The 24,176-nt window shown below is 44.3% G+C and overlaps 1 protein-coding gene and 1 long non-coding RNA gene across 2 annotated transcripts in view; one reads left to right on the top strand and one right to left on the bottom strand.

The window, feature by feature from the left end:
- LOC119396963 (plexin-B) overlaps window positions 1–11,277 on the top strand; it is a 203,955-nt gene extending 192,678 nt beyond the window's left edge. The window contains exons 33-38 of the mRNA XM_049417291.1: window positions 2,805–2,989; window positions 4,312–4,472; window positions 6,135–6,282; window positions 6,701–6,841; window positions 6,940–7,014; window positions 9,582–11,277. Coding sequence (XP_049273248.1) covers window positions 2,805–2,989; window positions 4,312–4,472; window positions 6,135–6,282; window positions 6,701–6,841; window positions 6,940–7,014; window positions 9,582–9,689 — 818 coding nt within the window. The 3' untranslated portion in view covers window positions 9,690–11,277. The remainder of the gene's footprint in view (window positions 1–2,804; window positions 2,990–4,311; window positions 4,473–6,134; window positions 6,283–6,700; window positions 6,842–6,939; window positions 7,015–9,581) is intronic.
- LOC119396964 (uncharacterized) overlaps window positions 1–22,834 on the bottom strand; it is a 39,419-nt gene extending 16,585 nt beyond the window's left edge. Inside the window, exons 1-2 of the long non-coding RNA XR_005184512.2 lie at window positions 22,720–22,834; window positions 20,942–21,119 (exon numbers count right to left, since the gene is read on the bottom strand). This is a non-coding gene — a long non-coding RNA (uncharacterized LOC119396964). The remainder of the gene's footprint in view (window positions 1–20,941; window positions 21,120–22,719) is intronic.
- Window positions 22,835–24,176: the final 1,342 nt, after the last annotated feature.

The following is a 24,176-nucleotide window of genomic DNA, read 5'->3' as shown; positions in this document are numbered from 1 at the left end:
CACTCGCAAAACATCTAGCGTGTCATTTCAATACTCTGTCAATTCTGTGTCCTTATGCAAGGTTTATGAGATCAGTGATCTTGGTGTTGTTGTTGATAGCACGTTAAACTTTTCTGCTCATGCTAAGCGTGTTGCTTTGCGGGGTCTTCGCACCCTAGGCTGTGTTTGCAGATTGTCTAGAGAATTCCGTTCTCCTATGCCCTTCCGAAAATTGTACACCGCGCTATGTCTTCCTCAACTGGAGTATGCGTCCGTGATATGGAATGGCATTGCTCAATCCAGCGGTAACACCATTGAACGAGTCCAGAAAAAATTCCTTAGCATATATAACCATCGCTTTGCTAAAAAATCTCGTTCAAATACTGCTGAATTATTATCATTGCCATCACTTCACTGCCGACGAAATCATTCTGATCTCTTGTTTCTTTACAAGCTAGTCCACGGTATCATATCCTGCCCTGTACTTCTCAATTGTGTTAATTTTCGAATTCCGCGTAAGTTAACCAGAGAGAGCAGACCGTTTCATGTACCCGCCTGCTTCTTCCAACACGCTACCGTTCACAGAATACAAAGTCTCTATAATGTTAATTTTCTTGATCTTGACATTTTTCATAGTCCACAATCATTGTTTTTATCCGAGCTTTGTACTGTTTTGACATAGTATGGCACAATGTACAAAGTCTTCCCTTCTCCGTCTTTCCGCATAGTTGTATATATGCAATCTAATTTTTCATTCCCCTTCAATATTTCTCGTGTTGTCTTATTTTACTCCTCCCCTTTTGTGTTCATTTCTCTTTGTCTACGTGTATTTGCTCTTTTTATTTCTGAAGACTGTCTGTATTGTATAGTTTATTTTTATTGTTTTTTTTTTGCGTGCGCCTGCACAAAGACCTTACGGTTGTTCCTGGGCACGTTAAATAAATGATTGATTGATTGATTGATTGATTATTATCATTATTATTATTATTATTATTATTATTATTATTATTATTATTATTATTATTATTATTATTATTATTATTATTATTATTATTATAGCATAAAGATCACGCACACAGGAAATCTAAATGTTCTCCATCCAGCGAGTGGAAGGAAGAGTTCAGCTTTTTTCGAACTCTCTCTAAACGCCTATATAAACGGGATCATAGTTCGTACATTGAATTCTTAGAAAAAAGCGCCTCTGACAGGCCGGCTGAGTTTTGGAAGTATGTACGTAAACGGTCTAGCAAAAGCGGAGAGTCCTTCAGACTACTAGACTCAAATGGGGTAGAAGTGCATGCCGTCGCTGACTGTTTTGCCACACATTTCTCATCCGTTTATAAGGCCTCAGACTCCAGCACTGATATCAGACAACAGCCCAAGGCAGTTAGCTCATCCAGTGCTTTGTCGCTGGATGAAAATCTTATCAGCGAATGCATTAAGCGCTTAAAACCATCCTTATCATGTGGCCCAGATGGCATCCCCTCCGCCATACTAAAAGCATATGGTACTATATTTGTCCCAGTACTGACTACGATATTTAATAACTGCCTGGACACTTCCACATTTCCTAGCATGTGGAAAACTGCTCGTGTTTTCCCAGTATTTAAGTCGGGCTCTAAGACAGATGTTTCTAATTATCGACCGATTTCTCTACTATGTGCCACATCAAAGATCTTCGAACTGGCTCTTCACAAAATATTCACAAAGACCTCACGGTTGTTCCTGGGCACGTTAAATAAATGATTGATTGATTGATTGATTATTATTATTATTCAGATACCTGCAGAGACTCCCATTAGGCCTTTGGGGGTACTTGAAAATGTTCTGGCTGTCGATACAACGCCTGTATAAAATTAAATGTATATAAGGTTGGTGCCATTGCAAGCGCCGGCTGCTCCTCTTCTCTTGCACGATAGTTGTCGTCATTGCTGTCAAAGTAGATCAGTTGCCACCAGTTTTATTGGATGTAACATGGAACATAAGTGGTTTGCATAATTAGTGTGAGATGTAATAAACAAAGTGCAGCAAAGAAATAGACGTAATTGACCACGAAGCCAACAGTGCGGTGCCCGCTTGTAGCAACAGGACTAAAGCGTTTGCCTCAACAAGCGTTATTGTCGGTATATTTAAGCCAGCAAGTGGTCGTGGAAAATATGGTGTGGCGCTGTAACAAGAAGATTACGCATGTAACAGCGCACAATGCTTCCTCAACTGCGCATTTCACAGATGCCTTCTGAACAAAAAAGACTGTTTTGATGCTGAATTTTATGATCATAACACCCATTCCTTTCTTTCTTCTGGGGTGCGGGGGGGGGGGGGGGAGAGGAAAGATAAGATTGCCTTGGTATATCATATCTCATGTCAACGAAGTCTAGCGCCATTCCTCATGTTCAAGGTAAAATATCTATAATAATGCACCAGTGCTTGGTACAAACGAATACATCTTTTATTAAAATTTAAATATAAATTACACAAAGAATCAATCAATTTATATGATCGCGCAGATATAAAGAATTCGCGAGCCTTTCGTCCCACATATGTCGCCGCATCATATCGTCGACGTTCGGTCGGAAATCACGTCCCAGATGTCGGCTTTAAACACTTTCCTCGTTCTTGAGATCTTTGTTAACTGTGGTAAGTACTGTACTTAACTGGGTCACGATTGCAGCTCGCCCAGCCGACGCACATTGTGATCGCGCTTCCTCAGCTTGCTCCAAAGAAAGCTAGGAAGATCTAAGATAAAACGTTCAAACTTACTTTGAGTCTTCATTCTCTAACTTTATTCAGGAACTTAAGTGTCATGTTCTTCCTTTCACGCAAAGGCACGGCTACGTATGGACCAATCAATACGCTGCCAGCACGCAACAACAATTACGAGGCTCACTACGGCAGTACCGTGAAGTACTGGCACCTGGTGAAACCCCTGGATGACCGCCAGGAGTCTCTACAGGACCAGCGGCACAAGTCCATTCCGGAAATATTCCTCACCAGGCTGCTGTCCACAAAGGTATCATTCGCTATCCGCCGAGTCCTGCAACACTGCCTTTGCTGACGCAACATCTTTTTCATTACCGACTCATCTTTTAGATGCAAAACATCCTTTTCTCTGCTTATATTTTCTTCTTATTAAGCACGTTCTTTCTGCATAATGTAAAACTGAAAGCCAAGCCTGGTGCTGCGTTTGTTAGCTGAGTTGTTTTTATATCGTAATATTTACGTCCCAGTTGGCGAATGCGAGACGAGTACCAACCACCTTTGCTAACAAAATGGTTGCTTGAGAATACTTATTTTCATTAAACCTAGGAGGAAATGCTCACGAAACGAGATAATTTGTAACAAGAGGTACGAAACTGTTCCTAACAAGGCTCAACATGGCAATGCATCACAGAGAAACAAGGAGCCGCTTCGAAGTGCATGAAAACCAAAGAGCAGGAAGACTTACACAGAAATATGTAGTCACAGCGAAAATATTTTGTTTCTTTTTTTTTGTTTTTTTTTTCATATAAAATGTACAATGTAAGCGGTGCGGCAAAATGAAGAACAAGGAAACTGTGCACATGCTTCTCAGGCGGCGTGGTAGTCACGTAAACCAATCGCGCATAATGACCAGAATTAGAGCAATCAGCTAATTAACATTTCTACGAGTGTGTTTACATACCATGTCCACCTAAACGGTTATCATGCTACGTTTTAGGTTATCGCTCAAAATTGCGCATTTATTATTTTCACTATAGAATGCGGAGCACCTTGTCTTAAAGAATGACGTCCGGAATCCAGGCTACACATGGTTCACTCAGCCTTGCACTTGGACATCACTTCATTGATTTATTAGGAAATTTCTCACTCTCATTCTCAAAATTATCTGCGATATTTAATATCATAATGAAGTACTTAGCCTGCAACGTATACTAAAGTATCAAATGCCAGCCACTTATACTTAGAACGCCAATATATGTGTCTAGGTAGTAAACTTGGGCTTCACAAGTAACCCCCGTATTCTCAAACAAACCTCGACTCGAATTTCGTCCTTCACTTGACCGAGTTGAGACAGCGCCACTGCTCGACTGAAAATGATGCCACACTTCTCAAGAACCGCTGCAGATTATCGCTGATACGCGGTTACTTATTCTGTCTAGAGACGACGTTCCCATCAACTTTCTCAAGTCAAGGTGAAGCGTCGAAGGAAGGGACGTTCTAGAATACGGGGGTAAATCTCACAAGCCCGCCCACCTTCCACCGAACTTCCGATTAAATTATTCGACGTGCTAACAATTCTCTTACCTACGTCGTCAATATTTTGCTGTAAACTATGAAACCTTTGTTGTGCAGGGGACTATACAGAAGTTTGTTGACGACTTTCTGCACAACATTCTGACTGTCAACGACGCACTGCCTTGTGCTGTCAAGTGGCTCTTCGACCTGCTGGACACAACTGCGTCCACGTACGGCATAGTCGACGCGGAGGTGTGCCACGCATGGAAAAGCAACAGGTTGGCGCCTGGTCTCGCAATTTGTTTTCGTATAATAAAGAATTGCACACCGTCAGAGCATAGCCATACAAGCTACACACGGAAATGAAGAATTTTACGTCACTCCGTTTTTTCATTCCAGTCAGGAAAGCTCCCACAATGAGTGAAGGCAGAGAAGGTATAACACAGTCCATGCGATTCATTGTATGATTTATGAGGCACGTATTCGAGGAAAAATGTTACGTGTTTTAATGACCACATAAGAAAGCGGCATGTGCCGTTATGACAGACAATCTATGCGAAAAATATAAACCTTCGTTTTCTTGTATGAAGTGTGGTAACAAGTGCTTCAAAACGTACAATTGACTTCTAAAAGAATATTACATCATTCGACGGCGCTCTTGTTAAAGTTAACATAGTAAATTGCACACGCCGTAATCTCAGTGGTATAGAAAATGTCATGGTGGTGGGTAAGTCGACAACAAGTTGAACTGTTTGGTGGCGACTCATGCTAGAAAATCGTTAGCCATGCAGACACGCACACAAGTGAGGGAAAATTGACGATACTTGTGTGGTTCGTTTCTGTTAATTTTTCCTCGTGTATTCGCACCTGACATGAATAAATGGCTGCCTTCTTACGTCCTTCACTCTCTGGTAACCTCCTTGTGGTCCGCAACTGCTGACGACAGCGATGAATGAGGACAACTGGCTGGGTCGTTCAGTGAAGGGCGAGTTACCAATCCTGCATTACGGTTCCACTGGGCTGTTGTATTTTACAATATGGAATTTCTGACATTTCCTGTTGCATTTGCTTAAGTAAACCGGACTTCGCAAACAAGCTGAACATCTCAACTGTGAAAACTTACTACACTTAGTACCAAATTCCTTTCATTACCCAATCTGCCCTTGCTTTGGCAAGATGTTTGTATTGGGTTCGGTGCAGCAGAGGCGACGTCTGTAATTTGCACTGAGTCTTATTCAATCTAGTTGCGTATTTTCAGTCTCCTGTATCATTCGTTGGTGGTCCTTTCAGTGGTTCGTCTTTCTGGCTCAGTGAATTTTGCCAAATTTCTGGCAGGTACTGATACTTAGCCATTATACTTAACGAAGCATTTAACAAAGCGGCGTGAGCAAGGGACGAGCAGGTCCCTTGCTCACGCCGCTTTTTATCTACCGCACGAAGATAAGACGCGCATAGCCCGCCGCCTCGCCCGCCTCCGGCGGCTCTCCGCCTCTCCTCACGCTGTTCTTTCCCTGCCTCGTTTTGTCACTGTTGCTTCCTTGTTTAGTTCTATCTTTCTTTTTCTATTTGTTTCTCTCTTTTCTGCCTTTTTTTAAGTATCGTCTGGCCCCCAAACTGGGTGGGCGGCCCTTGTGCAGCGGGTTCGGCCATGGCTGTTACATTTCACTTACATCCTCCGAAGAAGGCAGGACCGCCAGCCGAAACTGTTAGGGTAAAATAAATATCTGTGTTGTTTCCTATATTTTAGTACGAAGTTTTTCACAATTTTTATTACGGTAGCCAGAAGCAGTTCTCTTTCTCCATATATATATAATATATATGCAAATACAAGAAGGGCAGATGGGCTTGCACTCAGACATTATTGCATATTTTTCGTGCATGCGCTATGCAAATATTAAGATCACTGTAATGTAAGTGTTGCCTTTTTTCTCGTTTTTCAGCTTGCCTCTGCGATTCTGGGTGAACCTAGTCAAGAACCCTGACTTCATTTTTGACATCGACAAGACACCGATTTTGGACGCTTGTCTTTCAGTAATTGCACAGACATTCATGGACGCCTGTTCAACGACAGAACACAGACTTGGAAAGGTACCAGACCTTAATTTTTCTGCTTGAATATTTGGAAACACAAATTCTTGCTAATAATCTTCTGTTTTATGCGGCAATATATCTGAGCAAATGTAAAAATTACGGAACTGACGCCATGCGAAAAACGTGAATATCTGTGTTATGAAGCACAAATATTTCTTTGTATAATGTGGCTCGGAAAGAAATAAACAGTGCTTCATAAGTGCAATTAATTCTCCTTGTTCACCTTGGCTATACAGCATTGTATCATTCGCAGTGTTATTGCACCAGCAGCAACTACTCTGGCAGGTCACTAGTAACATTGTACTCGCAGAATCCAGCTCTTTCTAAAACAACATTTTTAACAAATGCATTCAGTCGTACTGATTTTAAAGTCTAACAGAAACATGTTCAACATTGACTATTTGCCTTACTTCAGGATTCTCCCTCCAACAAATTATTATTTGCAAGAGATATTCCAAGTTACAGAAGACTTGTGTGCAAGTTCTACCAGGATGTCGCGGCCTTGCCTCAAGTTTCTGACCAGGAGATGCGAGCTGCCATGCATGCGTTGTCGGTGGTAAGCGTTCATACCTCCACGTGACACCCATGCACATTTCGTGTATGTGGTAGTGTTTACAAGCATTCACTCATAACTTTTCTTTCTTTCGTATACAGGCTCATGCAGGAGAAGTGGATGTACTGAATGCCTTGAAAGAATTGTATATTTATGTAACGAAGTACTCCGAGCAGGTAAGTCGCCTAACAGAGCACTAACCAAACAAAAGAGAAAAGTGAAAGGAAGAGAATATCAGCTTCTATTAAGAACGTGCGCTGAGTAAGGCACAGTGTGTCTGAATTGTGACACTCACTCCCACCAATCCCATGTGCATCGTTGCCAACTGGGCAATGCCCCTATCTATCTATCTATCTATCTATCTATCTATCTATCTATCTATCTATCTATCTATCTATCTATCTATCTATCTATCTATCTATCTATCTATCTATCTATCTATCTATCTATCTATCTATCTATCTATCTATCTATCTATCTATCTATCTATCTATCTATCTATCTATCTATCTATCTATCTATCTATCTATCTATCTATCTATCTATCTATCTATCTATCTATCTATCTATCTATCTATCTATCTATTCTATCTATCTATCTATCTATCTATCTATCTATCTATCTATCTATCTATCTATCTATCTATCTATCTATCTATCTATCTATCTATCTATCTATCTATCTATCTATCTATCTATCTAGTCTATCTGTCTGTCTGTCTGTCTGTCTGTCTGTCTGTCTGTCTGTCTGTCTGTCTGTCTGTCTGTCTGTCTGTCTGTCTGTCTGTCTATCTATCTATCTATCTATCTATCTATCTATCTATCTATCTATCTATCTATCTATCTATCTATCTATCTATCTATCTATCTATCTATCTATCTATCTATCTAATACGTTTAGGAAGAAAGGAAATGGTTTGTGTGAAGTGAAACATTGAGCTATAATAGATGGATGTTGGCGCATACGTTGGCAAGTATAGAGTTTTAAAACGGCAAGCTGAGCGAGTTCGTAATTGAACATACTTTTGCTATGTGGGCAGCGCGACCCGGAAGGAGGACAAAGAGAAACGGACACACACAAGCGCTGACTGACGACTGGTCAGTCACAATGTGAACCAAAGTGCGTGCGTCAGCCAGACCTCTATTGTTTTGCAGGATAAGGAAGGGCAATTTTTGAAGGGGGTAATCAAAAGACACCCTGTCACGACATGTAAGCGCAATGTGTTCTTTCTTGTGTTTATTAACCACATGTGTGAAAGAAATAAAAATTGGGGGACCCTTAAGCTTCGCCTTTAGGAGTTGAATGCGATAGCGAAATCCGGCACCTAGCGCGCACTTCAACCACTAAGCGCCTACTTATTAATGTGCCTTGTTACACACACACACACGCACCCGCACACAGACACACACACACACACACGCGCGCGCGCGCGCGACGTCGTAAGGCCAGGAAGGCGGAGGTCAAACGGCAACAACACCATGAAGATGCCTTGCTGAGAGCCAGGAAAGCTGAAATGAAGCGTCGTCGCCGTGATATGGGCCCCCAATTATGAGCGCGGGAAACCGATGACAGGCGTCAACGACGCCAAAATGACGCAGAACTTCGAGCTCGAGAAGCGGAGCGCAAGCGTCAGCGTCGCCAAGACAACCCTGACATGAGAGCGACTACTTGACATGAATGTCCCGCCGGCACTCATCGATGAGCAAGGGCTCTGCTGTAGTCGCATGGCCTCCAAGATGGCAGGCGCGGGGCACTCCCGCCATCTCGGAGGCCATGATGTTTGCTGTTTGATACGTTTTCCGCTAGATGGACATAGTTGCCCATTTCGGAGCTGTTTGTAATTTTGTGAGTGTGTGTGTGTTCTTATGGTTTTTAGCGGCGATGGGTGCACTATACCGGCTTTTTCGAAGCATGGCGTCGCGCAAAAAACGTAGCTTGATGGCCTCGCCAACGCGCCTACAAATCGCCGAATGGGCTCATTTTCGTCGTGACACCTGCCGAACAAAATAAAGAAGGATCCCTCGAGGCTGTGCTTAGTTTGCAAGGCACACGGCAAGAAGTCCGAGAGCCAATGGGAGTGCGAAAGATGTGAAGTTGGTCTTCACGTGCCTGTGTACTTCAAATTTTTTCACTCACGAAAATCGCACTGCAACAGTTGATGCAGTTAAGCATCGCCTTGCGCGATTGTGCACTTCTGCCATGCAACATTAAATACGTTAAGGAGACTCCTTCCACTACATGGCAGTTATATAGTGTTTCTTTCCGAAGCAGTTGCAGTTAACATCGTGGCTTTGTGGTAGGACACCTGTTCGCCACGCAAACTGCCTGGGTTCGATCCTGAATGGGACCGAAGATTTTCTTGGTCCTCCGGCTGGGTCACGCTGCCCACATAGCAAACGTATAGCGTAATGTGCCAGAGCACACTTGCAAAAAGAATACGTTACTCCCGAAGCAGTCTTTCATCGTCATACGTTTTCTTAGTATGTTATAAGTACGGCAGGCGTGAACATTAAGCCGCATGTTTGCAACAAGAACATACGTTGTCATTTAGGGCCATAATTTATGATGCCACTTGATGAACACAACATGAAATGCAACGTAGAACAGTAATATCTTGGTCTTAATCACTCTTTTCACAAATTCCTCAACTAGTAAAATGTTGCGTGGCCGAAAGTGCAGCCGCTTTGTTCGTTTGCAACAGCTTGCATTACACGTAAACTTTTTTTACTTTTATCTTTCTAGATACTGGAGGCACTCGAAGACGACGAGGCGTGCCAGGAGCTCCAGCTGGCGCAAAGACTAGAAACTGTGGCGTGCACGTTGAGCGCTGAGCGAACTTTGCCGTGCTAGAACTTGACCAGCAGTGGAGCGACCTGTTATAACGTATAAGGAGCAGGGCTAGCCTCGTTTCAAGGTGCACGAAGGATGGTCTCCTAAATCTCGGGGCCTTCGGTGAAAGCGACCGTCGAAGTAGCTAGCGTCGGACACCGTCGGTGAAGCCATGTGATCAACCTCCATTTGTACAGAACTCGGCGACGATGTTTCTCATTGTGGTGCTTGAGACGTTGACTTCGTTTCCCACTGAGAGGGGAATTTGCGAACACTTGTCGGAATTTCTTTCTACCTACGGCAGCCAGCACCACGGTGTCGCATAGAATTGTGTGTGCGTATATGTGTGAGTGTTTTCTTTTCCAGAGAACCCACATTCGTGCCTGAGTGTGCGCTTAGGTGCCAGTATAGATTAAGCTGGCAACTCTCTGGCTGATTCAGAGCGTGAGGTGCATTCCAGCGACTGTGCACCAAACAAGGAGGCAGGGTGTTTTGTACATTTCAATGCACGCAGAGCGATGTTACGTGCGGTTCAACGCAAGCAACTCGAGTTGCAATGTTGTTTACACTCAGGGGGGACATGCTTCGGTTCGTAAGTCTGTACCTGTGTAGCACTCTGGAACGATGTGGTAATAACGTGCATTTTTTTTTTTTCAATTCTCAGAAATGTACATTCTTATGGAGTATATTTTCAAGGTCGCAATTTTTTTTCAGAAATAGGTAACAACTTTATTGGCAGTCAGAGCAGGAATTCGCCCACAAAAATGCATGCTATCAGTTCCAAAAATTAACTGCCTTAGCTTGACGTAAACTATTTGTTAGCTGACCGGTAGTTATTATAATATTTATTACCCTTCGTCTCATCCCATCACAGTGTTCTGTAAAGCTTAAGTTTATTGAAAAAAAAATGTAGGCAATGTACAAAAACGTCAAGCACGTCTGAGAAAAGTCGACAATTTAGGGGAATCATGAGCGATCTGCTCTTGCGACGTCGTGACAACTTTTTCGTATCGACGCGCATGTATCAGTTATGTACGAAGTAATCGAGTCTTATAATTAGTTCTGTATGAGACTCTGAACCGCAAATTTGCGTGTACCAAGCCACGAGTCACCCTTAATCAATGACGTGAGAAGAACTAGCGGTGCTGGCATCTACGTAAGATGAAGAGAAATCAACGCACCTCATTCGAAGCGCACGATGCAGACGTCCTGCCTCTAAGCAGATCAACATCACGTGCAAGCGTTTCATTGCCAGAAACAGGGTCCTAAATGTTCTGTTCGTGCATGTCCTATGCACCTGTAATTTAACTCACGGTTCAGCTGCCTTGTCAATGTTTGCTGTCGTGACCGCGTCAAGTGCAGCCATAAGGATGCGAGTGCTGTGAATGGCTAAGTCGTAGTGCTCTATCATTTCTTTCTATAGGGGAGAGTGCTTTGTCTTCTCACAGTCACCTTCGTCGCATGTGGCAATGTCGGCGAAGATAGTTTTAATTTCGAGGCTATTTTTTTACGAAAAGTAAAAACAAACTTAAGCACACCTACCGCAACCCTTTGTGAAATATGTTGTGAATAAAGAGTACGACAGCTCTAGGCACTGCTGTAAATCACAGATTGCGTGTCTTTCATTTTGTCTCTCCGACGACCCCATAGAAATATTAGGATAGGATGTGAATCACTTTGTTTTTGTGTGATTCGAGCGCTTACGAATTATTTGAATGCAGTACAGCTTGTGTAAAAAGTTTAAGTACCACAACCTCGGGCATCGCATTAAATTATACCATGATGAATTGACTGAATGGTGAATGAAGAGTCTGTCACCTTTTCTAGTTCTTCATCGCAAACAACTTAAAATGGGGACATTGAGGTAAGCAGCAGTTTCAGAACTCTCTCGCCCTGTGAACAATGAAACGTTTTTCATACGCATGCCTGACCACAACTTATAAGCACTAGTTGCGCAAGTAAAGTGCCCCAGTTACGTCGTGATGACAACTTCAGGAATGCGGTTCTGGTCTCTGGATGCGGCGGGCGCATATCTACGAAGGCCTGATGAGAAATCACTCGCATGTCGAAATTTGGCCGCACCGAAAAACCTCAGATTATCAAAATAATTGAAGCTCTCTACACTAAGAGTACTCACAGTTAAGCTGCGGTTTTTTTCTTTGCGACTTCTTTGTAATGCTCGTATAGGTAGACGCAATTACTGCGCGACAAAAAAAAAAGAAAATTAAATGACGGTGTTGGCGGAAGCTGTTCATGCTTATTCGGAAACCCGTCTCGTTCTCATATCAAAGTACGACAAATGCTGAATATTACGAAGACTGACACGAGAACTGCGTGTGTCAAACTGGATCAAAGAGAGCACAATTGGCCCGATCTTTCGCGCAGCTGACTCCCACTAAATAAACTCTCTGCTTGTATGCCACATCGGCACCGACACGCATCGTCTCCGACTCGAAACTCTTTGCACAATGCATTCAGAATTAAGCGTAGGCCTGGACGTGACCTGGCACCCGTGTCTTAGTAGTTAGAGCGTACATAGATCAGGAGAAATTTTAAAATATAAGTGAATCCTGCGGTTTTGCGTTACAATATCATGGCATATATTTAAGGCACACTGTTGCGGCGGATTCCGGATAATTTTTGCTACCTCGCGTGCCCTAATGTGTGTCAAAATGTAAAAATCTAAGCTCACGAGCACTTCTTACGCATTTGGCACCCATCTATATGTGGCCGTAGTGGCCAGAACCAACTCCATAAACAAATACCATGCGCCAACACCGCAGGCCGGGACGGCAGGTCGATGTACGGAGAGAGGTGGTTCGAGTTTTCCGCTATTATTTCTTTTAGCTGAAATAACTTATTAAAGCTACTGCAGGATGCATGAATGCGATTGTTAATGAGATAACAGTAAAGTGAAACAGTGGAATCAATATTATAGTATGTTTATACACGTTCCAAGTTACGTTACCCAGCCGTAGAAGTAATGGAAGTCTTCGCGAATAGTGTGTCACGCTCGCGCCAATCTATCGCAAAAACACTAGGTGATACATCTGACCGTCATAATGTCAGGCCAGCGGTATTGTGAACATCGCACATACTTTACAATCTGTTGTTTCTTTTTTTTATTTTGTTGGTAGTCATGTCTCTTCAAACAACAACCGCGTGAATAACAGAACCCCTGAAGAAAAGAGAACGATAAGTCGCGTACGTGCAATTTCCTAACGCCAAGATTGTGAAAGTGAAGCCGATGAAACATACGACGCAGTACGTCTTGTCGCCGTTTCTGATTGTGACGAGTTGCGGCGAGCACAAAGATTACGATACGACGTGTCTTGTGTGTCTTGGGTTGCAGTATTTACAAATAACACACGTCATTATAGCTGTACGAAACCAACAGAAAATGAAGCTAAGGAAAGCATGGGGAAACTTGCTTGCAGATTTAATTGAAATGTGTCAATTATGGAATAAAGAGAAGTGAAAGTGTACAACGAGACAACTAGTGGGAGTCGAACTCACGAACTTTCGAAGTGATGGCTACCACCGGTCGTTGGCTACCACCGATGGCAAGTCTTTCTTTTTCTCATCAACTTTCATTTCCCGTTCATATAATAATTTTACGCTTGATTTAAAAAGCTACAAATAGCTTCTTCTATACGCCTTCCTTAACTTCATTGTTTCTTGGCTTCCCATTGTTGCGCCTGACAAAAAAATCACAGCATATCCACGGAGTGAATGATGATGAGTGGGCGAAGCTGCGGAGGTTCATCGGTAAACCGTGAATCTTCCGTGAATTCTGCCCAGTACATCATCACTGACGTTAGATAGGGCGCGTTTATACTAAAGGTTCGATGAGTTATGACGACTTGCAGCTCACTTTAATTTTACATGTACGCTGTGAATTTTCATTGTTTAGAAAACCATTGCTTTAGAAAACATCTGGCGTCTTTAGTTAAGCAGCTGGCGTCTTTTCGTTTTGCCACAGCCTAATCTATCAGTGGATACCGGGCCATTGCGGTATCTACGGAAATGACCGTGCTGATGAGGCAGCCCGATCTGCCCATGATGCTCTCCATTGTGCATCTATACCGCTGTCAAGAACGGACGCCGCAACAAGGCTTCGTTCCCATGCACGTGAACTGACACTGGCACAGTGGAACTCGACGGAATTTACCAACGCCCGTCTTCACAACTTGGACCCGAATCTACAGCTCCGTCTTCCGTCGGGAATAACTAGAGCTGAGGAGACGCTCCTGTGCCGCCTGTGGCTCGGGGTGGCCTTCACGAAGGCCTACTCATTCCGAATTGGAATGGCCAGCAGCCCGTCATGTGATAACTGTAGCTGCGAGGAGACAATCGCCCATCTTCTCTGTGAGTGTCCTCGCTTCAGTGCACAAAGAGAAGAACTGTCCGCAGCATTAAATAGACTTGACAATCGTCCACTGTCGGAGGAAAAGATCTTAGGACACTGGCCGAAACCATCCTCGGCACGGAAAGCTTTGAAAGCGTTATTGCGCTTTTTGCGCAAAACTAATCTCATAGACAGACTTTAAGCAGTGTCGTTTATCGCACTATTGTTCTTTTTTTTCTTTTTATAACATCCCTTTTCTATCATCTTTCACTCCCCCTTCCCCTTTCCCCAGCACAGGGTAGCCAGCCGGTCTGAGAACTGGCTAACCTCCCTGTCTTTCCGTTTTTCTTCTCCTCCTCCTCCTCCTTAAAAACATCTGGCGTTCTTTCGTTTTGCTTTTAGAAAACATCTGGCGTCTTTCGTTGGTTTATTTCATCAATCAACGGCGTTTTGAACAAAATTTTTATTGTTTAATCACGCACAGGAGAAATCTCACCAGGCACTACCTTGGAGTTAAACAATGGCTGCTAATGGGAATGAGAGACAGAAGAAGTCGGCTTTTAGCTAACACTTACACTTCTACTTCTACTAACGTTTCCTACTGGAACATGCCAATGGCTGCTAATGGGGAATGAGAGACAGAAGAATTCGGCTTTTAGTTAACGCGCACGCTGCGAATTTTTTATTGTTCAACAACGCACAGGAAAAATCTCCCACCGGCACCACCTTGGAGGTCAAAGCGTAAGACTTGTTACGGACTACGACTACTACTACTACTACGACGACGATGACTGCGAGGGACGAACGGGTGCCGCCTTAAGGAGCTTCGCCCCTAAAAAATGCCACTTGGTCTACCCCCATTCCTGTCGTTTACTATAGCTATGCAGACGAATATGTAAATTGTGCACTGCTATAGCTTAATAACTGATCAAGAACAGATGTCATGCTACTTTCCTGTAATACACGACAGAAGGAACAATATATAAGGGTATAACAACACCACATAGAGCCATCTGTGCCAACAATAGGAAAATATAACTCCTACATTGCAGAGACCCGCTCGCTGCGTGTAGCGTACGTGACACGCAGAGCTCTTTTTAAAACGAAATAAGCAGAATGAGAATATACCACAAACCTATAAAAAACCTATAAAAATAAAGCCAATAACTTAATGCCTACCGATATGCAGCGCAGGTTTTTAATACGTCAAACACAAAAATCAAAGCAATGAATACGGTACGGATAGGTACGGAACGTCGTAACAACATGGCCGCTTACATAGATGCCATATGCCGCTATGGGAGAACGTAGAGAGGCATCTATGGAAGCGATTGGAGTCTCTGGCGTGGATCGGAGCATGCGGGGGCACCCGCATGCTCAGTTGAGAGCAGAGGCTTTTATAATGAGCGCCGTTCAATTGACGCGGCAGTACGTGTGAGGACAGGATGGCGTTCACATTGCAAAATTCGACGATTGAGGAGTAGCGGGGCGTTAAACGATTTCTGACAGCGGAAGGTGTTAAACCGGCCACCATTCATCGCCTGCGATTTCCACGTATTTGGTCCTCTAAAAAAAAAACCTGAAATGGAAGCGCTTCAACTAGAACGACGAACTCAAGGAAGCTGTGAAGGACTGGGTCTTGTCACGGCCACAGGAATTCTGGGAACAAGAAATCTTTCGGGTCGTTCATGAATGGGGTCGTTGTGATCAGGCACATAGTGTATACTTCGAATAAGTTCTTCATTTATTCTCACAGTGTCGTTTCGTACCTTTTCAATTGAACATTCCTAGTAAGAGCACTCCATATGAATTAGATTATTTTGGAAGTAATTACGACGTCTGTTTATCGCGAGTACAAATGTTACGTAGTTGTTTACTGTGGGAACATTTGCAATATTGTCAGAGCTCGAATTTGTCCAGTTTATTGGGATACAAAAGAATCGCCGTCTTCGTTCGCGGTGAACTGCCTGTTGACTTCCATGAGTGCCTGAAGTCGCTCATCACCTCTGAAAATGAGTTCATATGTAACGGATTAAAGAACGCTAAAGAGAGACATAATAAAAAAGTCACAGTTTCGCCGCAAGGGCGAAGCAATGAATGCGATAGCAAGAAATTGAAATTTCACACGAAGAACTAGAAGCAGCTCGATACTTGCAGCGCGTCGCTGAAGCACAAAGAAGGACGTCCGCGAACAACGCACAGGCAGGCACAGGGCAAGCGTGAACTAACGAGTGTCACAGTTAAATCTATGTGCTTGGGCAACGCGCTGCAAGTGTCGACAATGGAGAATCAGACGCTCTTAGATATTTCTTCTAACACGAAAGTGTTTTATGCCGGGGTCCACCACGGCTCCACTGACGCATTTCCGTCACGGATATGACGTTGTAAAATATAAAGACTAACATATGGCAAAGAAAAAACTATAAGAAAAAGTTCCGTCACTGGGAGGCGAACTTACGACCTCTCGATCGCCAGCGCGCAGCGCGAAACGACTCCGCCACAGACGGCATATTCTCTGCTATGCTAACGGCGAGCTATTTATGTGCATCATTTGCCTGTGGCAGTACTCAGAGATCGGCGGTACAGCGTGTTTTCGTCATCACTAGCGAGATGGCGCAAAGGGCTCGAAGAGCGCGCTTTAAAAGTCGTCCCAAACGCGGATTAGCACACGCCTCGACAGGGCGTGGTCACTCGTGCGGGCGCTTATCTCGTGATCTCGGTGACTTGTACGTCTTGCGCTCTGCCTGCAAGTTTCCGTTGAGAGCACGAAGGTTACCTCGCTCGCTGCAGCGGCCGCTTTTGCGAAAGGAGCGCGCTGCTCACACAGAAATAACTTACAACTGTGACAGTTCGCGCTCATCCTGTGTATGTTCGTTCCGCGCGTCTTTTCTGCTGGAGCAGCGCATTGCAAGTTTCGAGCGGCTTGCCGTTCTTCGCGTAAGATTACATTTTCATATTGTAGCGTTCATTCCTTCGCGCTTGGGGCGAAACAATGCACAACAAACGCTCAACTACGTCTGTGAAGTAGTGATGCAGAACTATCGGTAAATTGACTATCGATAGTATCGATAGTTTTTTTGAAACTGTCGATAGTGTAAACAAACTATCGATAGTGCTATTATCGACGAAGTATCGATAGTGCAATCGGTAGTACCATCGTTAATATTACTATAGCGATATTACTATATTACTGCCACGCGTGTTTATTGCTTTGTTTTGACGTATTCGGGTTTCACCCACAAAGACTGTTAGCAACGTTTGACACAGACCGCGCCGTAATGTGTGAGAAGCTTCACAATTGTTTGACATCATTCTATTAAGATTACGCGCCAGACGCGAATAGTCAAGTTTATTCGAGAGCTTACGCGAGCACCAGCGATAACGCTGGAAGGTTTGATTATTGATGTATAAAGGACGACGCGTTCGACCGATGATCAGATTACTCAACAGCTGACGACCGCTCCCGCTGCTGTCAGTGCGCAGCATGTATCGCTTGTATTTTGAGTTTTGATTTTCTGGACCTAAGTTCGCCCAAATAAAGACCTCCGTATTTCGTATTCTTGCTGCAGCATTCTTCACCGTCACAACCACGTGACAATACTATCGATACTGGTCTGAATAATGACGCGGTTGCTGGCCGGCCATATTGCCAAAATATTTCCGATAGCCTACTACCAGCTTCGCTTAATTTATGAGCAATTTTTGGCAGAGAAATTAATTATTTCCGCAGTCAAAATGGCGGAATATGTCCACCAATAAATTCGTATCCAAAAGCAACCAGTTACACCTTACAATTAACTTGGTATTTTTTTATTTTGAAATCCTAAAAGGCAATATCAATTTGAAGCCGCGCAGTTCCACCACATGTAACGCCTTCCTTTCCGCTACAGCTGAACAGTTTGACTTTATGATCATGTCTCAGCAAGGCACTCTGGTGAAGAACGCAATGATGTCAACTTTCTTGCCCTTCAGCCTGCTCCTCGGGCTCCACTATGTACCACGCGCGCGGAAAACCAAGTTTATTCTGCAGTGAGTCCGCGCTGTTGATTTTATGCTATCGATAGTACCATTGAATTTTTTACTATCGATAGCGCTATCGATAGTATTTTTCACCATCGATAGTTCGATAGTGACTCAGCTATCGATAGTATCGATAGTACCATCGATAGTTCTGCATCACTACTGTGAAGACACGTTTCACTTTCGTGTTATACCGATTCCTATGACAGAGGGATCAGCCATGTGTTTTTCTTTTAAAATACGGTGCGTGGAGTGACCCCCTGCGTCTTCTGCCACACGGGGGCGTCTGATGCCAGATGTACCCGGTGTTCTCTGTTTTTTTCCTTCCACATCACGAGTGGGTACAGAAAACGGCCACTTTGCCGTGCGCGTCTCAAGGGCTGTTTTCGAATTGAAAGAAAATTAGGAGCGCCGCGTCTGCAAGTGTCAACATTGGAGAATCAGACGCTCATAGATATTTCTTTTTCTTTTAAACTGCGGCGCGTGGAGTGACCCCCTGCGTCTTCTGCCACACGGGGGCGTCTGATGCAATGTGTGCCCGGTTGGTTGGTTGGTAACAACTTTATTGATGGTCCGGCAGAGCTTTCGCCGACTGGGCTTTAGGTCTCCCACGAGGGGACGTCGAGGCCTTGCCTCACCGCCGCCTCGCGGGCCTGCTGTGTGCCCGGTGTTCTTTGTTTTTTTTTTTGTCTTCCACATTATGAGTGGGTACAGAAAAGGGACACTGTCGTGCGCGTCTCAACGGCAGTTTTCAAATTGAAAGAAAATTAGGAGCGTTGCGTGACAGAAAACACACTCACGCTCCTCCGAGATTTGCTTACCACTAGCGGTAAATCGTGTATATACATAGCTCGCCGTTATTTCGCCGGCGCATACATGACGTTTGGTTGAGTTGCCTAACACAGCGCGCTGGGAAGCGAGGGGTTGCTGGTTCAAATCCGCGGTCGGGTACTACAGATTTTTTTCTTCTGCTTCTTTTTTCTTTGTGCCTTGTTGATATACATACATACATACATATACATATCTGGGGCGCGACGGCAACGGCAAAATCAACCGAGAGTGTCCATATAATTACTATCTCAATAAAATTGGCATTTGAGCTTCATTGGGCTTCCTATTGATTGCGAGCGACTGCATAAGACCTATGCGGCAAGATTATTCGGAATACACATAAAATAACGAAATAAAATTGTTGCTCGCGTTATCGCGCAAAAGTAAAACTGAGATGACGACCAACAGACATTTTATGTTATAATTACCACTGTTGACCACACCGAGGTTAGACTGTGGTAGGATGACACGGTCGCGTTGAAAATTAATGTTAAGTGCCGGCGAAACGATAATCCATCGCCGAGGTCCTTACACGTCCCTCTTCTTCCCCATATGTGGCTACTGAAACGATACAGACGTTTTCTCGGAAACAAAATATGTCCACCACGCAAACTTTAGTCCTAGAACAGCAAAGCAAACTGGAACTTTGTTACCGTTTCGCTCAATCTGCTTCTTGGACACAAGCTTACTTTAGACCAGAGCACATATGGAGTTTGCTTTTATCATTGCAGGAGAATCCACGAACAAAGGCCGTACTGACACTTCATTAAGCCATGGCAGTTCGCGTTGCTAATCGATACGACCCCGCGTTTTGATGTCCTCGCTACGCTGTTTCATCTTGTGTGTGTGAGAGAGAGAACAACTTTATGAAATGCCTGTAGAGATGATGAGGCTCCTTATTGCGCTATTTTAACCAGTTTCTACTGCACAGAGTGCACAGTAGGCGATTACAATGAGTAAACTTTCTGTGTTTTGCTCTATCTCGCCATATTGTTTGATTTATTAGTTTAACAAAAATCTGGCAGGACACATCTCACGCTCAATGTCGGTAGCAATGAAACAATGTAGTAATGCTGAAACTAGAGTCACTGTATATGCTACCTTTAGGTAGCAGAGTAGCGCATAGGTCCGGCTAGCAACCACAGCTATGCGGTGAAGTCGCACTTCGTTTTCGCAGGCGACATGCCTACTGTGTCGCCGATTAACCTGTCTGGCGTGTCGAAGACCGGCGATAAACATTGGCTGTCGATGGCTAGTGTTAATTCAGTTCGCTGCAGCGGCGGCGTCGAGAAATAAAAAAATTGGCCCAAGCGGCAGCTTCTCCGCAATGCATGGTTGCTAGCGGCGTTGGAAGACAGATGCGCAACTCTGCTACCTAAAGGTAGCATATACAGTAACTCTAGCTGAAACGGGTACGTTGCACCCTCTAGCGGCACAATCGGGAAGTCTGTGCATGGTGCGTGTCTGTATATAATGAGGTGTTTGTTTTCAGACAATATATATTTTTCGTAAAAAATAAAAAATGCTATGACAGTCAGGCACCTGTCGTCTTCGCACACAAACTCAGCGTGGAGGCCCAAGAATTTTGCCGCAACTAAAATTACATTGAAACGACTATTTAAGAAAACCCTGTCAATTAACTTTTCTAATTTTTCAGTTGAAGGCAGTTGTCCATATGGGAGTTTTAGGCCCTCGCGATCGCAAAACAGAAAGTGTTGCTAGTGAGATTTTAAGGGTATAGAAACACGCCCTTCAGCTATGGGTCGCGACATTGGCTTAGCTACAAAATAAACAAATCAAAGTGCGGTTGGTTTTGTCTCTGCAGTCGTAGATGCTGCGCACGTGCTTCGTCGCGGAGATTATACTGGTGCGCGCATGCGTTCGTGGGCTGCGCTACTCGCTTCACCAACTTCACATTCTTTGTATACGTGCATATGCGTGTTGACTTGGCCGCCGTTCACGCAAATATTAATATTTGTTTCTTCGCTGGCACGTCGGTTTTTCGTGTGAGGCCTGCTGTTTTTGAGGGATGCCAAAGGCATAGCGAAAGTTGCGTAGTGGCACACCAGCTCACCTTCAGACCAACAAGTTTATCATGCACTCCTCACACTGTGGTGGGCAAAGTACTGGGTTCAGGCATTCCTTCTTGCAGTAGCTGGGACATTTCTTGGCTGGAGCTGCCATAACCAGGGCCAGAAGACACACCACCATAACAGCAATGAATATGAGTTGACGAAGTGTAGCCATATTGCCTGCAACAGGAAAGTATTTGAACGATAATCAACAGCAAAAAAAAAGACGTCCCAGGTTTTCAAGCAGTGATTTCAGACAACACATGAATACGTTTCCGGACATATTGTTACCTCCAGAATGAATAAGCATGTCTTTCGAACAGCTTTTACAAAACATTTTTCAGACGCCGCGGTAGTGCAGTAGTTACGGTGTTCAGTTTCTTACCCGAAGGTGGCGGGTTCGATTCCGACCGCGGCGATCGCATTTCAATGGAGGCGAAATGCGACCGTCAGTGCGCGTTAACGAAACCTAGGTGGTCGAAATTTCCGGAGCTATCCAGCCTCATATTCATATCGTGGTTTCGGCACATAAAACCAGCGAAACAATTATTTTAAAGCGGTTTTAGCTGTTGCTTAATGTTATTACATCTTCTTCTGCTGCATTTTTTAGGTACATGTCATCGACAGTTTTTTTTAACCTCTTCCGCAATTATACATTGAACTCCTGTACCCTGCATGTCACAGCTTTCAGTAAAAGCTACGTGGCTGCATCTGGTACTGAACAGGTAAGCCCAGAAGAACCCTGGGTCGTACTTTTGTAGCAATCCCTTTTCCGATGCTAATGCCTGTTCGTGCTTTTCGCACTTGGCCAGCGGCCAGCGCACTGGTCGGCCCACGGTATCAACGGGATGAGCCGGTAGTGAAGGACGGATGATAAGATCTTGAATAAAATCAAGCACAAGACATCACCACAAAATACGGACCCATATGTTATTACTGTATCATTCACATTGCCAGTGACGTCAGTCTGTTTATGTTTCGTGGCGTACATATTTCCAGTGGCTATGCATTGTTTCTTTTTTCCTGATTTCGTAGTGCCCCCATTTTGTACTGACTCTTCAGCCTTTTTGACGTTGTTTCATGTTGTTGCTGCTCCCTGTGTTGTCTCAGTTGGTGGCCCCGACTGTGTAATTCCTAATATCGCTTACTTTTTCCCTCTCTGCCAAGTTCGACAGCCAAATCTGACAGTTCAGCGAAATGAATTTGATCACTTGTGCTCGGCACTTCTATACTTTTTTTTTGTTTCGATATGCGGTGTTTGGTTACTTATTACAGCTTACTTGCTTCTCTAAAACCATGCTTCCCACATCAACTTCCGCTCTGAAATCAGTGTACTTACGTTTGCAATAATTAACTCAGTGCTACTTTCACCTTCCTGCTATAAAGTTGCATACTTTGCTTGAGCACCAGCCTCAATTATTCTGCTTTGATGTTGACTGCTTCTAGGACCATTTGTTTCTTTTAATATTCATTAGTGTGTACAGAAATCAATGCACACGGACGTTTTTGCATTTCGACTCGACCGACATGTGGCCGCTGCGGCTGGCGTTGAGCCCGGGACTTTCATATGGGCAGAGTAACGCGCTATATCAACCAAGCTAGCGTTTCGTGTGCTGACATAGGAATTTAAGAGCATTGTTCCCATAAGACAAGCTTGCAAGGGTCAAGCAGTACAAAACTAGCCACAGCGCGAACAACAATAATAAGCAATTAATTCGTTTACGAAGTGCACTGCACCAAAAGTCGTTCGCTACAATCACAGAACAAGGGATTCACCAACCTTGTTGAGCGAGCCTTGTTCACCCGTGGCAGACTGGCAGCGTTCCAGAAGAGATGTAGAGATGTGCACTTTTACGGTGGCGTGTGCCGCGCCGCCGAGCAAGGCTCCAACTGCTATCGCTTGCTGATTACAGGTGTTTGCCCCGTCTTTTGTGGAAAATACGCGTGAAGATAAAGGTAGGACAGAACAATTGCTGACCTCGCATGAACTAAACGCTTCGGAAAGCATTTAGGACGATATATCCAAGTGAAAGAATAGTGGATCTCCCGAGATCAAATAACAACAGACAAAAATTCTTTGCGCATGAAACTTTTGATTGAAGCTTGCGTTGAGGCTAGTTGGAATACCGTACTTGTGCTTTAAAAACAGCGCTACAAAGTAGTAACACACACAGAGATGAAACCGCACCGACGAAGTGAATCTATACGCTGCTTGTTAGAAAAAACGAGCTGTGTAGCTTGGGGGCAAACAACGCATGCGCGTAGGTTGAAACCCGAACTGAGCCTGATATGTGAGCCAATTCAACCATAGGCGTGCGCGGGGTTCCCCATTGGGATGAAGTGCGAGGGGGGGGGGGGGGAGATCTCAACGCCCGATTTATGTGGTCAACACAACGGCCTGCCTCTGTACCCGGCTTTCCGGGGATAAAGATGGGTATTAAACAACTCTCGTAACGCATTATCAGTGGTCGTTGGCCGCCATTATTATCAAAAAGCTGCATGGCCAAAACCTTGCACTTCAAAGAATGACGAGACGGGTAAGACTGTGTAAATGGGGAAGACTTGGCGCCCCTCTTCAGACGATTAGGGAAGGGGGCGGCCACCACTCCTGCCCCCCTCGTGCCCACATCTATGTATCTAACAGAACATTGCTGTTCTGGTAGTGTCAAAAAAATAAATAAATGTTAGTTGTGCGCACGCTCTAGGTTTCTATCATGGCTTCCCAGGAAAACCAGCTGCTTATCTGAGAGTACTATCGACGGGCAGCCCACACAAGGTTTCGTCTCCGTTTGTATTTCTACCTTGCAGTACTGTTTTTGATGTAAAAGTACCACTTTTGCACGACATTGAGAACGAACTTAACGGGCTGGAAGCGATGCGCGTATTTGGAAGACTGGTGGCAGCGATGCCGAAATCCCCGGGGTTGAAGTGGTGTGACTTGGCGCTGTGCTCACGATGATAAACGGATGCAGAACCTGCAACCTCCTGCCGCCGAGGTTGGTGAGCAACTTAGATTCTACGCACGCGGCGTCATTAAAGCCGGGAACAGGAGTTCCCTGCTTTGATGAAATCTACCTATGCAAAGGAGAGGTCTCTCCAACGTAGTACGTAAATGCCTGCAACCTTTCTTTCCGTCAGCACAATACTGTAGTAACCTCCCAAGAAAGCACTTCAAGATTTTATCAGTGTGCCACCCTCTATAGGTGCCGTCCCTTATAGCCGCCTTCCCCGAAATAT

Source organism: Rhipicephalus sanguineus, chromosome 6, assembly GCF_013339695.2.
Source record: "Rhipicephalus sanguineus isolate Rsan-2018 chromosome 6, BIME_Rsan_1.4, whole genome shotgun sequence".
NCBI classification, from domain to species: domain Eukaryota; kingdom Metazoa; phylum Arthropoda; class Arachnida; order Ixodida; family Ixodidae; genus Rhipicephalus; species Rhipicephalus sanguineus.
This window is presented reverse-complemented; position numbering and strand designations above follow the sequence as displayed.